At 38.3% G+C, this 20,868-nt stretch overlaps 1 protein-coding gene across 2 annotated transcripts in view; it reads right to left on the reverse strand.

The window, feature by feature from the left end:
- The window catches only part of RB1 (RB transcriptional corepressor 1), a 90,024-nt gene that overhangs the window by 58,727 nt on the left and 10,429 nt on the right, over nucleotides 1-20,868 (reverse strand). For both annotated transcript variants that reach the window (XM_075421830.1, XM_075421836.1), the window contains 9 exons: nucleotides 15,205-15,317; nucleotides 13,083-13,217; nucleotides 11,200-11,238; nucleotides 10,438-10,505; nucleotides 8,809-8,919; nucleotides 6,337-6,485; nucleotides 5,599-5,676; nucleotides 2,841-2,950; nucleotides 1,268-1,345 (listed from right to left, as the gene is read on the reverse strand). In XM_075421830.1, coding sequence (XP_075277945.1) covers nucleotides 1,268-1,345; nucleotides 2,841-2,950; nucleotides 5,599-5,676; nucleotides 6,337-6,485; nucleotides 8,809-8,919; nucleotides 10,438-10,505; nucleotides 11,200-11,238; nucleotides 13,083-13,217; nucleotides 15,205-15,317 — 881 coding nt within the window. The remainder of the gene's footprint in view (nucleotides 1-1,267; nucleotides 1,346-2,840; nucleotides 2,951-5,598; nucleotides 5,677-6,336; nucleotides 6,486-8,808; nucleotides 8,920-10,437; nucleotides 10,506-11,199; nucleotides 11,239-13,082; nucleotides 13,218-15,204; nucleotides 15,318-20,868) is intronic.

Consider the following 20,868-nt stretch of genomic DNA (forward strand, 5'->3'; position numbering starts at 1 on the left):
AACAAGACTTGCATGTCAAGAACTTTAATGACGCATCTTTCACAGTGTTAGAGGGCTTTAATTCTAGTATAATTGGAAAGTGTCAATAGCTATCTATATTTCTCAAAAATGGGATTTGCTGTCAATGACCTTCTTGTTAAACACACTACATGTTATAGATGGTCTAGTTCCTGATACTGCACATTCAGTCCGGGAACCGAAAGGCAAACTGGTGCCTTTATGGCTAAAAAAGCATCACTGGCAGTTAAAGATTTGAAGCATAAGACTACAAGGGACCACTAAGGCAATCAAATAAAGCCTTTCTCAGTCACAGTCGATTAAAAGTTCTTTGATATACTGATCAATACCTATCTCAGCTACATGTCTCCTTTTATTATTTTTATGAAGAAACTTTTCAGAACCTTGCTGCTCTGCTGGCTAGAAAGAAAATAGTTTCTGCAGATGGCATTTAGTAGATTTATAGGGGATGAACAAGCCCTGAGTCTAATTCATTCTTCCACAAGCACATAAACATTGTAGAAGTATTTTTAATAAAAACAACAAAAAAAATTACTCATCTGAGAAGACTGAAGTAATAATTAAGGGTAAAACATCTTAACGTCTCTCATCCCTACAGCATACTAAAATGAAAGGCATTTATACAGCAAGCATGGAACAAGAACTTCATTGTCTGATTCTATTAAACCTGACACCTTAAGCATGCCTGCCTGTGAGCACATGGCATTGCAGTGACACAGCTGGTTGGTTCTTGAGTGTCCAGGAATTTCTAAGCACCATCAGGCAAAAACATACTGATTTTGTCAAAAAGCTATGTGGCATAAAGGAAAAATGGTACCTGCAAATCTCCTTCCCTTTGGTTAACTGAATTCAAGCTTGTAGTTTTTCTGCATTTGATTATAGATCAAACAACCTTCAGTTAATGCCACATTTCTACCATATCTGTTCATTTTCCCAATAGACGAAAATATGCTGGCACTCTGAAAGGTTCATCTTCCCAACACGGGGGGGGGGGGGGGGGAAGCACCTGTTGATACTCTGAAATATTAATCTTCCTACAGAAAAAACAATATTAAGACAAAAAAGATCACGGGAGAAGAAATGCATTTGCATATACCATTCGGTATCAGTAAAGGAAGCCAGAAGGTACAGAGCTAAAGAAAAGACACAAACAAGTAGTTGCTTTAAATTAAACCAACTACTCTAAAGATGAATATTTCTAGTTAGGATATTAAACAAAAGAACACAGCTTAAAAGAAAACACACATACCGAACAGGAGTCTGTGGAAGTGTAAGATTAATTTCCTCATCTGGATTGTTTTTTAGTGGTGTCCTCTCCAACTGTGAGCTACAGAAATGGAAAACAACTTACGAAGAACTAAATTCAAAAACCAAAGTTTTCTATAAAGACTTATTAATCTGAAGAGAAAACGGTGGGACAGGTTTTTAGAAGATCTAGATGTCCAACCACTTCAGCTGTTCGAACAACGCAATTTAAATTCCCAAGTAGATCTGCTTTGAGCAGAATGTTGGACTAGACGACCTCGAAAGTCCCCTTCCAACTTCTTTTTTTTAATAGAATTCTGTTCATAAACAGATTAATTTATATCTACAGTTTGTATTAGCTCCATTTTAATCCAATTTTAAATTAATGTATTTTTCTAGCATAGAAAAAGTCACTGACTCACATCATGAGCTTACACCAGTTACAGAAACATTGAATTGTCAAGAACCACTGGAATTTAGGCATATGACTAAAAAAAAAAAATCAAATAGAATCATAGAATGCTTTGGGCTGGAAGGGACCTTTAAAGGTCATCTAGTCCAACCCCCCTGCAATGAGCAGGGACATCTTCAACTAGACGAGGTTGTTCAGAGCCTTGTCCAACCTAGCCCTGAATGTTTCCAGGGATGGGGCATCTACCACCTCTCTGGACAACCTGTTCCAGTATTTCACCACCCTCATAGTGAAGAATTTCTTCCTTATGTCCAATCTAAATCCACCCTCTTTCAGTCTAAAACCGCTACCCCTTATCCTGTCAGTACAGGCCCCGCTAAAATGTTTGTCCCCATTTTTCTTCTAAGCCCCCTTCTAAGTACTGAAAGGCCGCAATATGGTCTCCCCGCAGCCTTCTCTTCTCCAGGCTGAACAGCCCCAACTCTCTCAGCCCTTCCTCATAGGAGAGGTGTTCCAGCCCTCAGATCATTTTTCAGGCCCTCGTCTGGACCCACCCTAATCGGTCCATGACATCTGTATTACTGAACAGCACCAGGGAATTTGCCTGGACACTGGTACTCGACTGTTTATTCTACTAAACCATCTGAGGCACATATCTGTCCCATGCAAACCACAATTCCCCAAACAATTTGTGGGTACAGGTCAGAAGTCAGGATGGGCTGAGGACCACTCTCAGCAGGCAGCTTCCAGATGCCACCATCGAGTTTTGGGAAGGAGGATCTGGACAGTGAGGACCTAAGCCATTCCATGCCAGCCAGCCCCAGAGCCCTAACGCCACCTCAGGCATATCTAACCAACTAGCACGCCATGGCCTCGGCCTCCTCGCCACAATTTCTCAGTGTTCTCTGGACAACAGGGGCTTGCACAGAGTAAAAATCAGAGTAGAGCTTCCAGATCATTTTAGGTAGAGTCACAGTCTTATGTTTTCTAATTATTTAAGCTATAATATAAAGCAAGGCTGGTGATGCTAGAAATACCATAGCTGAACTACAACCCTAAGAGGTCAACAGGATAGAGCGCTCTCCATTTATAACCCAAGGGGGTGGAAAACAGCTCAAGTTCACATTTTATATTACAAAATGAAAGCAGTAAATGGAAATATTACCATGCTATGACATCAGACTGTAGAGTTTCATCATGATCCAGAAATAATCTTGCATCTATATCTTTGATTTTGAGATAGAGCTCATCGTACTGTTTTGAAAGAACCTCAACCTGAAAAAAACATTGAAAAAAACCATGACTTTATTTTATAGGAAAAAGTTTGACAATTTACTGAACAATATAAGCAAGTCCCACCTCATGAATACAATGCTGAAATGCTAACTGAATGACCTTGGAGCTCACAAAGTCACTTCTTGCACAACAGCTGAAATTCACCCAGAGGAAAATTATCGTTCCCACATACAAACAAAGATAATCTTTCAGAAGAGAAAACAGTCCAAGATCATGAGAATTCTTCAAAGAAATGTAGGTCTTGACACTGCACAAGAGCTAAAAATAGCTAGAGTGGGGGAGACAGACCTGCAAATCAAACTAACATTTCCAGGCTTTTAAATCTTTCCTCCCAGAATAAAAAGGTGTCTCCAGGAGCAGGAAATGTAAAATGATTGCCCTGTGAACAGCTGTCAGACAATCGGCTCGGTCCCTGTCTCTGCTGGTTTGGAGATGAAGGCCAAGACCCAAACTCAAACCTTCCTGCTATGGTTATAAGAAGAGTTCCCCTGTTTCACATTAATATTTGAACCGGTGTAGTTCTTAAGAGACATGCCTATTTCTACAAAAACATTCACCATTATTTCACATCCACATTGTTTTTTAAATTAATGTTAAAAGTTTCTTAGCTGATTAGATCCCACACTAATATGACTTCATTTTGCATGGAAAAGTTTGTTGGGTTTTATTTGTTTTGGTGGGTTTGTTGTCCTTTTTTTGAGTGACTGATTTTAACTGGAAGTCTGTTTTGGTTTTGTTTGTTTGTTTGTTTTGGGGGTTTTGGGGGGTTTTTTTTTGTTTTTTTTGTTTTTTTTTAATCAGGGCCAGATACTAGCCTCCACTTCAAACCTGCGGCTGTGGTCCTGCAGGAGTAGGCAGTCATCTCAATTATCTATTCCCTAAACGCTTAAACATACTAAATGATGCTGTGCCCTGGCAAATTCCTGTCACAAAAACAGGCAACAGTGCATATGAACCCAAATTAGTACCCTCCCAGTCCCAAGAAAAAGTAAGCTGCAAGTACCTCCTACACAACTTTGGTCCTCATCCGCTCCTTTTATCTTTGCCAAATGCATTTGCTCCAAACTGATCTCATTGTTAAAACTTTCAGATTACGACTATTAAATCACAGATTATCTTTCCATTCCTATTATCACTTTTTAAATTTAAAAAGTCCATTATCTTTTCGTTTTGCATTATTTTCCTAATGGCTTATGCATTCTTTTTGTCTAAAATATTTTGGTATTTTATAAACTTCTACAAAATTCAGATTCTCACTGCAAAAAACAGCAGCTCTTAGACAAAATGGCTGTACTGGGTTAACTGGGAAGAAACCTTCAGCCCAAAATAAGAGTCAATCTATTCACCAGTTCATAAAGCCTGACCATGAAACACACAGTGAAGACAAATGAAATGCCAACATTAAGCCTCAAAAGCCTTTTCTTGTTCTGGGAACAACAATAAAATTTACCAAAAGCTGTGGGTTTTTATGAAAAGAAAGTCAATTTAAATGTCCCATATTACTAGCTACTGTACTGATGATCTCAGCTATGAGATGTTAGCTGGATTACATATATGAACTGACTACCCTCTGAAATATAGCTGTAACTTGCTGCTTCGGTTTAGAACATCCTCCCATGCACTCAAGTTTCAGGAGCAAGGATTGTGTGACTAGATTTTTCTTCAAATGCATCATTTTATACAATTTTCACCAGTAGAGCGGTAATTTTGATACTATGCTTAAATTGAGCAGCCTCGGACATTGATTTGAGAATAAGCCGCATAATGACCTTTGTCTGGAAGTTCATACAGGGCTTCCCAGCTACAGATACCCATAAAGTAAAAAGTCTAAACAGACTGACTGCTGATAAGAGTACTGAGCACTGAAATTCTTCTTAGAAGAGATTAAGATCTTTAGTGGGTCTTGTATTTTCTCCCCCACCCAACACACTATTGAACAGAACAGAGCGTATACTTCACTGAATTTCACAGATCTTCAGTCTGATAAGCTTCAGAGATGCTTGCTTTCAGGTTACCACATCTACTGGCAACACACAGCTAAACCTACTCTTCTAAGCATGACGGATGTAAATACATTGCAAGAAGTTACCTACTAAGGTGCACTCTTGCATGCATTTGCATAGAGGTAGTCTGCTGCATCCAGGCTACAAGACGAAAGTAATTTTGCACCGACACAGCAGTTCAAACCCTGCCAGCTGTGAAACTGAGCCTAATCTTTTAGATCGCTCTCTAACACGACTACAGTAACATGTCTCAATTATATTTAAATTAAGGTGTGTCATTTAGGACTGTAAGCATTTATAGGCTAACTTCAGAGACTTGCTATTGTAATAGCTGTATTTTAAATTAATAGACTTACTAAGATCATGGATACGCAACTCTTATGCTCTGTTTTGCTTTCAGCAAAAGCACTGTTTCAGCCTCAGGAAATTAATTTATTAAATTCAAATGTAAAAGCTAAATATACTTCATGCATACTGGAATCCTTGCTAAGCCACATTCCTGAAAAACAATACATTTTGCTACATGATTTTAGAAGAACCTATTAGAACTTCACCATTGTGTAAAGAGAATCTTAAGTAATTTGGCATGAAGTAAAGCACTGTTGTTGAACTATCTTAAATTACCTCTGGTAGTCCATTTGAAGCTACAATACCACTAGAATTCAAGAAAGGAATAAAGCTTGTGAAATACACATTTTTGACCTAAAAAAAAGAAAAAAACATAACATTAGCAATATACAGAGGCAGACATGCATACACTGCTTTCACATTTTCAGCAAAAATGAAATTGCCTACATATCCAAAACGTAATGATATGTAAGCATGCAGCACATAATCCATTGCTGGAACATTAAATGACTAAACTGGGAATGAACTGAACTTTTCCCAGCCCTCTTGTACTTCTACTTCAATCATCTGCTTGAATATTAAAAAAAAAATCAGTCCTTTTTGCACAGGAATAGATTTATCACCGAAGGAAACGGGGAATGGGGTCTTTAAAATCCCAGGCAGAAGCAATATGATTGTCATGTACATTTTCTCATCGTGGGATGACCTGTGAAGCCCCCTCAGAACAGCCCAGTGTCCACACGCTACGATCAGCCTGTAATTTCGTGCCACATTCTTCACAGTTCAGCTTCCCTGGTGAAGTTATCACCCACAGCAAAGGTCTTGGGTTTTGCTGGGTTTTTTAAACCGCCTACTACAGAAACTGTAGAATGGCAGAATACCTTCATGACTGAACTTGAGGGAATAGTTAAGCAAGCACAACTATTAAGATTGAAAAAGACCATTTAAATAAATGCAGATTCCAGATGAGGGTTTAACAGCAAGATCTAACAGACTTTAAAACACAGGCATTACCTCATCTAAATTACAATCATGCTCTTTACAAAGGACTTCAATAACTTTTGTATCCGTATCAATTGGCTTTGAAATACGCGTATTCCTGTTCTGACCTCTTCTTGGAGTTCGAGCTGAACCATTAACAGTCACTGCAGTCACAGCAGACTCTGGAAAGATGGACAGAACCATCGCAAGGTTAGAGCTGTCTTAAGAAAGAAGAGATTTAAATTTTTCTATGCTTTTTCAGGTCTCCCTCTTAAATATTTCCCTTTTCATCTGTTCAGCTGGGTAAGAAACCTTCATTACCAGAGAATCTATACAAAAAAGAAAACTAATTTTTAAATTCCTGTATCAGTATTTGGACATTACATTTTTTAAAAAGCTATTCAACACAGAATGTAATAGCACTTTTTGTAAGTAGCTTTAAATAAACATCTGTTTTGCAAAGCTAGGAAAGCCTTATCTTTTCACAGATGAGTAACTACTTTTTCTGTTTTTACAGAAGTGTAAAACAAGGAGCTGAAAGAGTAACTTCACCCTACGTGTCTGAAGGTTAATAAAGTCAATGCAAGACTTAAGTGCTGGTGGGAACCTGGAATATGGTTCTGCTGGGAATTCCTCGTTTTCCCAAATACCCCCAGGCAAACAAGTAGGAACAAACAAGTTCACCTTGAAGAAGATATCGGAAAACCTTAATTCAGTGAGGTAAAAATATTTCCTTTCGTTAAGCTGAAAGTAGATGGCTTCACTACTGTCAGCTTGAAATACATGAATAATATTAATAACATAGGTTAATATAATTAAATATTGTTGGTTTAAAACTGACACACCAAACAGCACACTGTTCTCATCTGTACCTTTATTTGTATTTGAAAACTGCTGTAAGAAAAATCTGACAAACTACACTGCTCGGGTGGTTGCATCTGAATCCCCTCAGCCTTAGTCAGATCATAAAGCTTGACATCATTTAGCACAACATGAAGCCTCCTGGTCACGAGGATTTGAACAATACATTGTGGTGTTTGCTACAAGAACGCAGCGCTGTTTGACAGTTTACACGGCACCTGCACATATCACAGAGCTTCAAGTTAGAAATCTAACACTTTACACTTATGACAGTGATACCCGTATTTGTAATTTAGTCTGAAGTGGCAGCATTTCTTTTCAAGATACAATGCACAGAACCAAACTGTTTCTAATAAAGAGCTCCTAGTCTTCATGGTTTCACTAAAAAAAAAAATAAAGTCAGCATGAACAGAGTTCAAAACCAGGTAGTTTCAATTCAGTATTCTTTGAAAAAGATCTGCTTTATAACATCTGAAATAAGCAGTAGCTTATGTCTGTCCTACCACAAGGACAAATTTAAATTCAAAATAGTACTGGAGGAGGGCAGGGATTTGCTTGCCATAAGCCCATCCTTTCCCACCCTTTACTTGTATTGGCATTAGAACAATAGCAAAGTTATTCGTTCTTACCGGCAACAAATAATTACTAGGTCAGATAAATATCCTCCAAAACATGGCATTTAAAGAATATAGCAGTGAATACATCATCTGTTCTATGACCTTGTAACTCAAGTGGATATTTCGTTGTGAAACAAAGAAATAAAGCAAGTAGATTTAGGCTATAAATACCAGTGTCGCATCCAAACACAGCAAAGGATAAATTAATTGGTACCAAAAAACTATCTTCTACATACTGTGGCTCCAAATACTTCAGTATATCAATTCTATAGCTTAAAGAAGGAAATATGAAAGAGAACCAGAATTCTATCTCTGAAAGTTACCATAAGCACTTACTTTCTCTGGCTTTTTAGTGAAGTTTTCCAGGTTTTAGGTATAAAAACCTAACATACAAAAAAGTTACTGCTGAACGGAATTTTCAATAGTGAAGGCCCACTATATTTTTACTCAAAGAAGAGACGCTTGCTAATAACAAAGGGTATGTAATAAAAGCAAATGAATCCACATTTTACCTCTACGTTTTATTTTGAGCTACCCTTACAATTAGGTTTTCTATTCCCTGCATATTTCTTTTAAATGTCTGTATAGTCCAGTATCTTGTACATTTCAGTTGTCATGATACTGTTATATGTCAATAAAGTAACAGTCATAGCAGCATCTTTTCCTTCTGTTACTCAAAGCAAACCTGAATAATAGTTCTCAGTCATTGTCTACCCAGAAACTGAATTCTTTCACCAAAGGAAAACTGCTGTTTTCAGAAGCTCCTGAACAACTTGTATGGGCAGAGGACATAGCAAATGGATGGCAGGAATAGAGAAAAAAAAATAATTCTATTAAATTCACTGCCTCATTCAGATAATTCAATTCCAGTTCACGATCATCTAAATTGAACTAAAACATAAAAAAAAATCCATTTTAATAAGCTTAAGAAGTTTTACTATGTTAGTTATGAATGTTAGCATGACTAATAGAAATTTAAACCAATTTACTTTCTACTTTAGCGAATAAAAAAAACTAAAATCCTTACTGTATGGTTCCTTGAGCATAGCAGGAGGTGACAGTTTGATAAAATAATCTAAGACACAGAGCAACAACTGGAAAGAAATCACCAGGTCATCTTCCACTTGCAACACTCTGCCTGCAAACATTTAAAAGGGTAAAGAAAACCTTTGTGAGATGTTTGACTTAATTTTAGAAGTAATTTTGAAAAAATAAAGATTTGGAAATTCATTTAATAAAATACCACAAGTAGAATTCAGAAAGCATCATACAGTACGTCAGCGTTCTTTAAAGGGTATTGATTTTAAAACACATGGTTCTTCGGAAGTTTGTTGCTTCAGAGATAGCATACATGTAAACTAAACTACTCTGCACAAAATTCCTACCTCAGTGCTCCTTCCCGATTTCTTTTTCATTTTACTATAGCGGAGTAACTGTGTAGACTGTTTTACCTACATGTACCTCTTCTTTCTGTGCAATTCTTCCTCACTTTCTTCTTTGTGGTCTTACACAAGCTTTGCGAAAGCTGCTAAGTATTCAAAAAGCAAGGAGTTGCTAGTATACAGTGACATGCAAAGCATGCTGTCACACTGTATGCTCAGCCTGTCAACTTCAGATTAAATAACTTAAAAGTCACACAAATATTACCACAAAGAGCATTTTAAAAACTACACTATTCCAGCTGTCCCCAAATTATGATTCATACGCCAGAGACAACCTACAGGGCCATTCAAAGACAGCATGCATTGCCACGAAAAATTTGGAAAGCCAACAGTGATTCAGGACAGCTACCGATCACTATTTGTGCTCTATCTACACATGCAATTTTTCTATTTGTTTTTGATCAGAATTAGCAAGCATCACCCAGTCTCTCCTGTGACTTCAACTGTTTGCTGATAAATTTCAGCCTTCCTTGTTCTCAGTGAAAAGACAGGCTAAAAAAGCTCTGTGGGTTTTGCTTTATGCTTGGAGAATTTTAGCGAAAAAGCTCCACGAGGCTCAGCTGATCCAAGACCAATTTTCATAGCAGCGATGTGTACGCTTCGCTGATAACACAGACCTGGATTAACCAGCTATTAAGATACAGGATTCATTCCTTTTTGTACAAGTAGTACAATGAGACAGGACTCCATGGACTACTACAATTGTTTCATGACTCAGCCTTAACTGGAACTTCAGCCTTTCCAATAGAGAACCACAGCATTCAAAGGACATAATTTCAAGGATTTATAATAATATCTTAATATTAAATTTATTCTATTTTTTTATATTTTAATATATATTTATAATATACATCAGCCTAATTAAAAAATTCTGCCTATCTTTTCAGATATTCATCAATTATTAAAATATTGGCAGACTATAAAGCACCTCAGAATATACTCAAATACAGAACAACCTTTAATGTCAAAAAATCTTAGGAAGCTTAAAAAAATACATATTTATATACAGGAAGTAATACCAGTGAAAGGAAGAGAAAATTGCATAAAAAGAAATACTACTGAGTAGTTACAAAAGTCATGCAACCAAAACATTCTGGCTCTGTACTCTGCATATTTCTAATAAGGATGCTAGTCTTATACTGGACATGTAAACCAAACCCATAAACTCACTTTAATAATATTCATTAAAATAACTGTCTTTAATCAAAACTCACCTTTTGCGAGCAAAAAAGTAATCCAGTAATTTTTCAGGACTAATACAGAACTGAGTTCAGCAGAAATCCTGTAGAGACACAAAAATAAAGACTTTAAATGATTACGGAGCTGTTAATGCAACCTATAATTTCTGAAAACATACTTCAGTCTATGGAACAATTTAAGACAACATGCAACATTTTCCATATAGTTAAGTTTATTAATTATCTCATTTCATTCCCTATGTAATTATGACTACACATTTGAAAAAATTAGGTCTCTGTAAAGCCGTTCAAGAATCAGGAAATATCTGTATCATCCCTGGAAAAAGAAAGTGAATGTAGATAATTCACTTAACTGTTACAAGCTGTTTTCTCTCTTGTGCCTTTGACTAATGCCCTATTCTCCAGTCACAGCATGAACTCAGGCTCATTTGGGAGTTGCTAAGGCATCTTTTCATCCATTCGTTTGTTGCTACAATTAGGAAGCTCACTCTCCAAACGTTCATTTCCACCATGCTGAGACACCCGCCATTGGGTGGCGATCCTTCATGGAAGGAGTGATCAAATATATATATATATATATATATATTATATATATATATATATATATATAGTCACTTCTGCGGCTCTCATCACCTTTCACTGAAATTCAAAATCCCCACTAAATCTAAATTAAACACACAACATTGACTTAGGTCAATCTTAATGGGTTAAAAGATAAAACGCCAATACATTTTACATCTTATCTTGACAAACACGATTTAGAAAAGTCAAACTTACTCACTACTAGGTTGTTCCAGATAAATAAGGCCACAAGTTCTAGAAAATAAAAATAAATTCTTAATTTTAAACACTTTACTGAAAGCAAATTATGCAATATCTTTGACTTAAATATAGTCAAAAATACGTCAGTTCACAAAACATTACTCAAAAAAACCGCTGACTGTTGGAGAACAGATTAACAACAGACCAACTACAGCCCTGCCAAAGCTGAAATAATAGTGTTGCTTGTGTGCTTATGTCAAAGCTTAAACAGCAAAACAATTTTAATTTGGTATAACAAAATTTGTAACTGTTTTCTTCCCGAAAGACATTGTTACTCAGTGGCTTGTAAAACACAGCAAAGTATGCACTACAGCTGCGCAGGACACTCTATAAAAGGACATTTTAAAACCTTTACTACTTCCACAGTGTCACTGCAAGCCTTGTGGTGTAATGTTTCTTCCTAATTATTCTAGTTACATGTCATTTCAAGAAATAAATTCAGTTTATTAAAAAAAAAAGGAAAAAAAAAAGATATTTCAAATCCTGTTTGAAAAAAACTGTTACTGCAATTGGAGTTCCAAAAGCGTAAGCAAGTGAAGAAGAATTAGAGGGACAAAAGCCAAAACATGTCTGTGTAAATCTGCAATGCCACTTTTATAGCCCAGAAAAGACTTGCAATGAGTATAAACAAATTATTTACAACTTTCACAGAATTTCATAGCCTTAAGACAACTAAAAACTCAACAAAAATACTGTGATACACACATTACTCAGTATAACAGCAAGTGTGATTGATTGGACTCTGAAAAGACAAATAAAACTTATGTTGACGCCTTGGTTCTATAAACTACCAAGGGGTGACCTGCTACCCCTTTCAAGGGTCATTTAAGGGATATTTGAGAGCCTTTTGTGGTCTGGGAGGCAAAAACATTACAGTGACTCAAATTCCTGTAGGTGAAAAATACCAGTGTTCTGAAGCAACAGTATTAAACAATACGAGCACTATGGAATGATGCTTCAATGTTTAATAACACGAAATGGTTTTCTACTGGAATATGCTATAGAGAATTTCACAGATTGAGTGAAAATTGCCTCAGGTATCAGATCTTGTCAATATGCATCTGTGCTAGCACTTCTTAGCCTGTAAAAGGATCTAAAGTCTTTATCATTCTGTCTTCAGGTTAAAGCACAGAGTGCGGCAACTTAACCACCTTAGAGTGACAGCAACACAAAAAAGCATCCATTTGAGAATCTCCTGATTTTCAAGTTACACATAGAAAGCTCTTCGCACTCTGGCATAAGCATTCATTTTATTCTGTACAAAGATAATGCCCCTCGATTTTCATTGTATGGTCAGCTAAACCATTTGGGAAGGTTTACCTGGATTACAAGTGAGAACTGCTAATAGAGCAGGCTCTGCAATACCCCTAGGTGCTGGAACAATCAGCCTTCAGTTCCAGATCTGGGAGAGCGAAACTATCTTATTTGTGCTTTTTTGTCTTTCCAGAGCTCCTTAGAAAGAAACTGCTGGATCAGGATTTGGGGAGGGGTGGGCAGGTACAAACGGAAAGTCCATTAAATCAAAAAAATATTAGACAGTAAACCAATCCTTGTATTTGTAAAAAGCTTAACGAAGGGACTAGAAACCACTTGTCATACTGCTCTTATTATTGTTTGTACTGCAACAAAGGGATTATTTAACAAGGCATTGTAGTAGTTATGGAGCAAAATGTAAGATGTGTTTACTCAATGCATGTAAACAGTTCCATTTCACTGTTCTGTAAATATTAGCACACGGAGTTTAAATGGGCTCTTCTAATATGCAATCTGAAAAATCTAAATACTTAAATGTTGACAGTCATAAAGAATTCAGTTTCAAAATGAAAAACATATACTACCTTTCAAACTTGTGGTATAGTGCAAGTAATACATCATATTTCTTTTTCAGCCTTGATACAGTGCTATCAACTTTAGTGCTTACAGTATCCATGTTAACATCCACCTCTTTCAGAAACTGAAAAAACGTGCATACACTGAAAAAAAGGAAAAAAGACGTCAGATTATCATAACTGAGAATGACCACTATGCAACAGCTCTTTAAAAACCCCACCAAAACCTACTGCCTTACTTCACTAAACTCCAGGCATATTCCTACTACAACTAGCAGTGACTGAGAACCTTTCTTTGGGAAACACTACTTGCTTACCTTGAGCCCCACATACCACCTTTATAATTCCCAGATGCAAGAAAACTGTTCAGCTAGGTAGCAGAGGTCTTTTGAGACAGGGGCTCTGCTACAGAAAGAGCATTTTCTCGGCCAGTATAGATATTATCTTTAGAAGTCAGGATTTGCTAAGTAGATGCATCTTTCTTCCTTGCTCTGCCAGTAAAACCACAAATATCCAACACAGACATCTCTTTAGTTCTAGCTAAAAGTTTTACTTCAGAAATGCTCTTTCTACTCTAAGAACAGGAACTTTGGCTCCACCCATGCTAAAGACAATCCTAAGAATGAAAACTGAGATGAATGCATTGAATTACACTGAATTTCAAGTCTGTCAACAGGAACTGGGGGCAAGGACAGGCCCACCCTTTGGAAATACTATTACACAGTGGACTAAAGTTTCCCCTACGCATCCACATAATATTACCGCCATCAAGGAAGCATTTTGTTGTTTTGTTCATAACCAAAATTAGCGGATTAATGAAAATTAAGGAGGAAGTTATCACGTATATTCAACTATTTCAACTATATCAACTACCTTTTGATCCTTTATTAGAATACAGCATTCTGAGAGGTTTTTTCATCTTTGTCAGATTGAAAAATAGAACATAAACACAGTCAGAAGTTCATTTGGGAGTTCTTTTACCGTGGAATGAAAAATCTTTCCAATATATCTGTGTGGCTCTAGAGGATAAGATGACTGGTAGAAATCTCTGCCAGATTGACCTTATAGCTGACAAAAAGCCTAGGGCTAACCAGCAATTGAGTATTGCTAAAATCAAAACCAGCAGAGTAATAGCTTACTCTTCAAAACCCCAAGCGAAAAAGTCTGTTTCAGTTAGCAGCACAAGCTGGTCTGTACTCAGGTGGAACATGCTGAACGTTGCTGCACAAATGCAATTAAATTTCAACCATGTGGTTCCAAGTCAGTCAAGACTGAAGAGATTCAGCTGAAACATCAGACCTGACTGCTGCTCTGGGAGACAATGTGAGGTGGGAGATGCATGGAGAAGTCTGATTGTAACTGATGACTTCCAAGAAATGGATATTTAACCCCAAGCCTGTGGTTACCACCACAATGTGCCCGGCGTTCTGCCTTAGCGTCCTGCCCTAGAGCACCTGAAGGCTCTGCTCCTGCACATGCTTTCAACGCACGGCGCAGTTATTAGGCAGATGGCACTGGAATCCTGTTCCTCAGATGAATCTAACACAAGAGTACGCCTATTGCTGGTACCACCTAAATTTACCTTAAAAATAGATATTGTCCTATAATACCAATTTCTCCATTACGAACTCAGTGAATATACAAATATAACAGTAACAATCACCCAGCAAAAAGTATGCAGAAAGGTACAAAATTTAGACTGGAATTTCAATGTTTGAAAAAGAGCAGCACAATGGAAAACTATCTGAAGAATAACTTAATTTTTTTCCCATGTCTTGATTTAGCATGATCCTAATGTTGGCAAAAAGGTTTTATACAAAATATTGATAAGGGAAAGGAAAATGTTTTAAGTGTAATTTAAACCAAGTTAAATTGATGAAGACTTCAGGTGAGGCATGAACAATAATCAGTTTGTGATACAATAAAAGCCAATCACAGCTGAATCAAACAAGTAGCACTGCTCCCTCAACTAAAATATGATAGCAAGACTCCCAGTTTCCCAAAATAATCAATAATTCCCACAAGTAACCTTCATTTTAAAATTGAGCCGCCTGATAGGCATAACTGCTTTAAAAACATTCTCTTTATAAAAATGTTGACTAATTAACTGTTGAAATCTAAATTCACTTACCTTATGCTTATACTTTTCAGAAGCTCTGTGAAAGTGAATGTCACTTCATCCAGATCAATAGCTACAATAAAGATACAGACTCCCCATGTTTCCTTTTTCTTTTTGTTATAAGCCTTTTAGAAAAAGAAAAAACAGTTTTTATTTTTATGACACAACAAAAGTGGGTAATATATAGAAAGCATTAATTTGTCCAAACTATAATAGAAATATTGGTGAAACAAGACCCCCTCAGGCAAACATTTGGCTATGATAGCCAACTATTTGATAACTGAAAACATTTACAAGTTTAACATTGCAGATGAAAGACCAAGCAGTTCAAGTCTTATTCCCACAGTACAAGATCAATTTTACCTACACAATTCAGTAAAGCTTCAAAACAGAAGCCTTGGTTCCACAGAGAGTTTATGCAAAGCAGAAGCCATGATTTTTTTTTTTAAGTTACAAATGTGAACTATATTTGACCATAACAAGACAGTGAAGGTTAAGGAGTCAGTAAAGAAGGATTTGCTCCTTCCTGGAAAGAAGGTAGCCGTAAGATAAAGAAACATAAAATCATTACAAGGACAGGCAATAAATACTCTTGAACTTTATTCTCCAGCTAGGTCTCAACCACTTATCACAGCTGAACCACAAACCCACCTCTTTGTTTAGCAAAGCACAATTGTAACAAGCACCATCAGGCATTTTCCTACCTTACATCTACACTTAAGGTACCTGTCTTCTGTACAAGCTGTAACCGATCACTCTTTACCAAAGAAAAGCCACCCCACAACACGAGACATGCCGCCCACATGGCGTTCACTCTTGGTGGTTCACAAGCTAGTCACCTGGAGCCAGACCAGCACCAGTTACTATTCCAGCAGCCTTCCACCACAACAGCATCTCAATGGAAAACCTCTGTAGAGTGACGTTTCGTAGAAGTACGGAAGAAAAATCCCAAGGAGGTATACCACAGATTTTAGAAACTAATCTATTTTGCTGACAGAACCAGGCATGGGTGCAGCCCTGCAAGACTCCTAAAACTGCAAACTCATGAAATGTGCTTCAGACACCTGGTGTCCTTGCAAAAGATCTGCGATTCCGCCCAGGCTCACAGCCCCTTCAGCAAAGAAGCAGAGTTTGAGCACGTCTCTCAGCAGCTTGAGGTCAGATGTGACACCTGTTAGGGGACGGAGGTGAAATGGACCGCTGTGAGTGAGCAAGCTGAAATACCAAACTCCTCCTCTTCTATGCCACTTAGTTTTAGCCCACTCCCTGGCCTATTGTTTTCATCCTTCCTTGATCTCTCCACCTAGCTGCCTCCTAAACACCAATGCAAACTGCAGGGGCCAGTTCACTCTAGAAAATATTCCCAAAAGGCAACAGAAATAAAATTGCACCACACCTGGCTCCCTCCATCTTACATGGTCTTCCAAAACTACCCCAAAAGGCTCTGCATCCTCAGCACCCGCTCGTGGCCTCGCTTACTCAGCAATCTAACCACGGCAAATAGCTTGCCATGCCCATAAATGAAACAACAACAATTTCACTAACACTGACAACAATTACAGATAATTTTTTGGGTTTTTTTGCAATTGTTCCGCTTCTTTCTTGGGACCAGTGTTTATACATCCCTGAAGACTGGCTTGGGCATTCTCCAAAGAATGAAAAGATTCATTGGTTTCTGCAACTGGTAAGAGTTATAGTATAGGTTTGAATGCTAAAGTAACCAGCCACCTTCAGTAACGAGGTAACCATCCATTATTTAAGTTATTACTTTCTTCCTGCATTCCTATTTGAGCGCTTTATGAATCATGACACCTTGTATAACAGAAAATTATTTTGAAAGCAGCTATTAACAGCCTGAGATGCATTCAATGATACATAATGGAACGGATATTAACATCAACAAGTCACTGTCTCTTTGTTTATTGGAAACCCTCGCTTTTCGGATATTTCATGTACGACTGCACACCACCAGCAACCTAAAGATGAGGAAAAAAAAATTGCTCGAGGGGGTTCTGCACAGAAGAAAGGCTTTGCCAAGAGATGTGCTTCCACCACCTCAGCCAGTCTCAACAATCCTTTGCTGACAGTAATGCTGTGATGCATTATAAAAAATTTTGAGGGTTAAGGCTGGCTAGTGACCTACCAAGAATAAGGATGACTACTCACTTACCGAGGACACCACTGCCACTGCAGTTGGTTGACCTCGTTTAATAAATAAGTTAATTTCACTTCATGCTCCTGCAAATTCGAACCATGACATTTTTCCATAAGTACAATGTCTCATAGGGCAAGACGACTGAGCACTAGGAAGCAGTGAAATTGTTCCTGGTTTGCTGCCTATCCAAACAAGCCTAGCTCTCCTAGGCAGCTTAGTTCTACCTTGGGAGGATGAATGCTTGAAGGCTATAGCAATGGTTTATCCAGTAAGAGCGAGATGTGGTTTTGCAAGAACAATCTTTAAACTCCTTATCCAGTATGGTTTGGGGTCATAACTCATTTATTTCCACCATTAAACAGGATGGCAGCCTCAGAGGCAGCCTGTCAATCCACCAGATTCAAACCATTAGGGTGAGTAAAACTCTAATGGACTACCCCCACATCCAGTGCTGATGTTACAGGATGCCTTGGGCACCTTCCTGGCAAGTCAGACTCCTGAGTACTCTCCTCCTCATACCCCTTCCCTCCCAAAGCTCAGAGACATTTTTCAAGTCGTTTCCTACCCAAATGATTTAAAGCTGACCGCGACCGCAGAACAAAAATGCAGCAGCATCCCTCCGTTCAACCATTTTGCCAGTGTCATACCTCCAGGGGAGCCAATCTTATGACACAAATTAACGGTTTGTTTACAGCCAAAGCCACACGATCCATCCCAGATGGACTTGAGGGCATGGGAATGGACACAAGACAAATTCACAGCCAGAAATCCATTTCTGAGGGTTTTCTTTTTGACCACAGTCTGACTCAAGATCTTTGTTGATACAGCACTACAGAAAATGGGGAGGACAAGGGCTCAACGTTTGTCCTTGGCTATCAATCAATTCCAACCAGATGACTTCCAGAGATCTTATTTCAACTCATCATGAATCAAAGCGTACCAACCACTAACTGAAGATTACTTAGCACCTAGTAGTCTACACAGATTTCCTTCTTTTTTTATTCAGGATTCTGGGGAACCAATGCTATAACTTTGGGCAATGTAGGTCAGTCCTGTTGAACCAACATCGTTTTCTCTAGGAAAAGATACAAAACTCTCACAAACTCTTCCAAAATATTTGTTTCTCACACTGGACTTACTATCACTACTATTTAACCTATTTGTAGCAGACCATTAGTTTGCCTCAATCCAGTGAAAACAACCTGAAGGAGTTACAGACTTAAAACGCTCAAACGGAACTATTGTAAAATAGGATCTCTCTTCTTTCCACATGTTGTTGCAAGGTGTTAAGGACACTAACAGAAACAACTTCTGTTCTCTACTCAGCAGGTTCTCCAGTGCTAAACCAGTCAGAAAGAGGAGATGGTCACAGGAAGTCTCAGTTCTAGCTTGCAGTTAGAGATGTTTATTATTCTGCCAACACTGATAACAGTTTTGATGATAGCATGAAAAAGTGATCCAGGAATAGAAACTTCAAATGATGTTGTGTAAAAGAAGGTCAAGAGAAACACACATGAGAAATATGCAATCGCAGATGAGTACTTGAATCAAATGGGATATAGGATGTCACACTGTAAATACCAAAACCTAATTTTTGAAGGGGAAGATGTGGAACTTGTCGGCTTAGTAAAACCTCAGCCACCACATCCTAATCAATATAGACAAATAGCTAGATGGTACAAAAAACATTCACAGATATGTTTATGATTACAGGGGAGGAAGATGGCAGGGAAAAAGAAACATGAGGCATTCGCAATAGAAAACTGATCAGAATTTAGACTTGTTGAAAAAATTTCCTACCAAAAAAAATCTGAAAGTAAATAATGTACCCACTGTCTACATATAAGAAGTTCTGTGTAAAGACAGTTAGAGCCTCCATTTTTCAGCAATAACTGTTTTAAATTTTTTATGGAACACTGTCTGGAATGGAACATTATCATTAATTCTCAAGAGATTAAGCCAAATTCAAATATAAAATTAGATAAAAGAAATGGAAGTCAACGAAAAGTATTGAACTGATGAAAATAGTTCTGATATGAAGCCTTCTCATTATACTTTTCTTGCATGTAGCAAGACGTGAGGTAATATCAGTCTTTTCCCAGGATGGGCAGAAAATGAGAAAAAAAACCAAACTGTGTGCCAGTTCGATATACTTCTCAAGTGCAAGGGCACAACACACACATGCAATGCATCTGCCACTAAGATACTGAATACCACCAGCAAGAGGCCATGGTGATGATTTACGTTTGCTTCAGGACTTTCAGTATCTCTTCATTTTTTGTTTAATAACAGAGGATCCTAAAATACCTGTAACTTTGCTCATCCATTCAGTGATTTGGTTTAGCTGCTGTTCTACAAACAAGAGACAAAGCTCTAGACAGAAATGACTTCACTAGCTCACATGTGCTTCACACTTTTGCCAAAAGCAAGCGGCCTCTCTGTGTCTTAACATAAGGATGAGATGGTTTACCAGCTACAATGTTTTCGTTCTCATAGAATCACAGAACAGTTTGGGTTGGAATCAACCTTACCAGATCAGGCAGTTCCTAGCCCCCTTGCCACAGGCAGGGACACCTTCCATCAGACCAGGTTGCTCAAAGCCCCGTCCAACCTGGCCTTAAACACTGCCAGGGAGGGGGCAGCCACAGCTGCTCTGGGCAACCTGTGCCAGGGCCTCACCACCCTCAGGGTAAAGAATTTCTTCCTTATACCTAGTCTAACTCTACCCTCTTTCAGGCTGAAGCCATTACCCCTTGTCCTGTCACTACCTGCCCTTGTAAAAAGTACCTCTCCAGCTTCCTTGTAGGCCCCTTCAGGTACTGGAAGGCCGTTATAAGGTCCCCACACAGCCTTCTCTTCTCCAGGCTGAACAGCCCCAACTCTCTCAGCCTTTCCTCACAGGAGAGGTGCTCCAGGCCTCAGATCATTTTTGTGGCCCTCCTCTGGACCAGCTCAAACAGCTCCATGTCTTTCCTGTGCTGAGGGCTCCAGAGGTGGACACAGGACTCCAGGTGGGGTCTCACCAGAGGATAGTGGCAGAATCACCTCCTTCGACCTGCTGGTCGCTTTTGATGCAGCCCAGGATACGGTTGGCCTTCTGGGTGGCAAGCACACACTGCCAGGTCATGTTGAGCTTCTGGTGAACCAACATCCCCAAGTTCTTCTCCTCAGGGCTGCTCTCAATCCATGCTCCACCCAGCCTGTGTCTGTGCTTGGGGCTGCCCTGATCCATGTGCAGGGCACTGCACTTTGCCTTGTTGAACTTCATGAGGTTCACACTTTTTCATAAGAAACTACAACCAAAAGGAACTGATTTAATTTAAAAGTGAAATTTTACAGATTGGGAACCTTTGACCTGCTGATCACTAACTTTTTGGTCTATACAGAGCAACCTTGCTATATTTAAGAACTCATTATTTCATTCTTCCACTTTAGCTAGAGTTCATCTTTTAAGTTTTCTTCACTAAGAACACAGTTCAACTCTTGTGTGAATTCAGTGCTCTGCAGTATCTGCATACCAG

Source organism: Opisthocomus hoazin, chromosome 1 (assembly GCF_030867145.1).
Source record: "Opisthocomus hoazin isolate bOpiHoa1 chromosome 1, bOpiHoa1.hap1, whole genome shotgun sequence".
NCBI lineage: Eukaryota > Metazoa > Chordata > Aves > Opisthocomiformes > Opisthocomidae > Opisthocomus > Opisthocomus hoazin.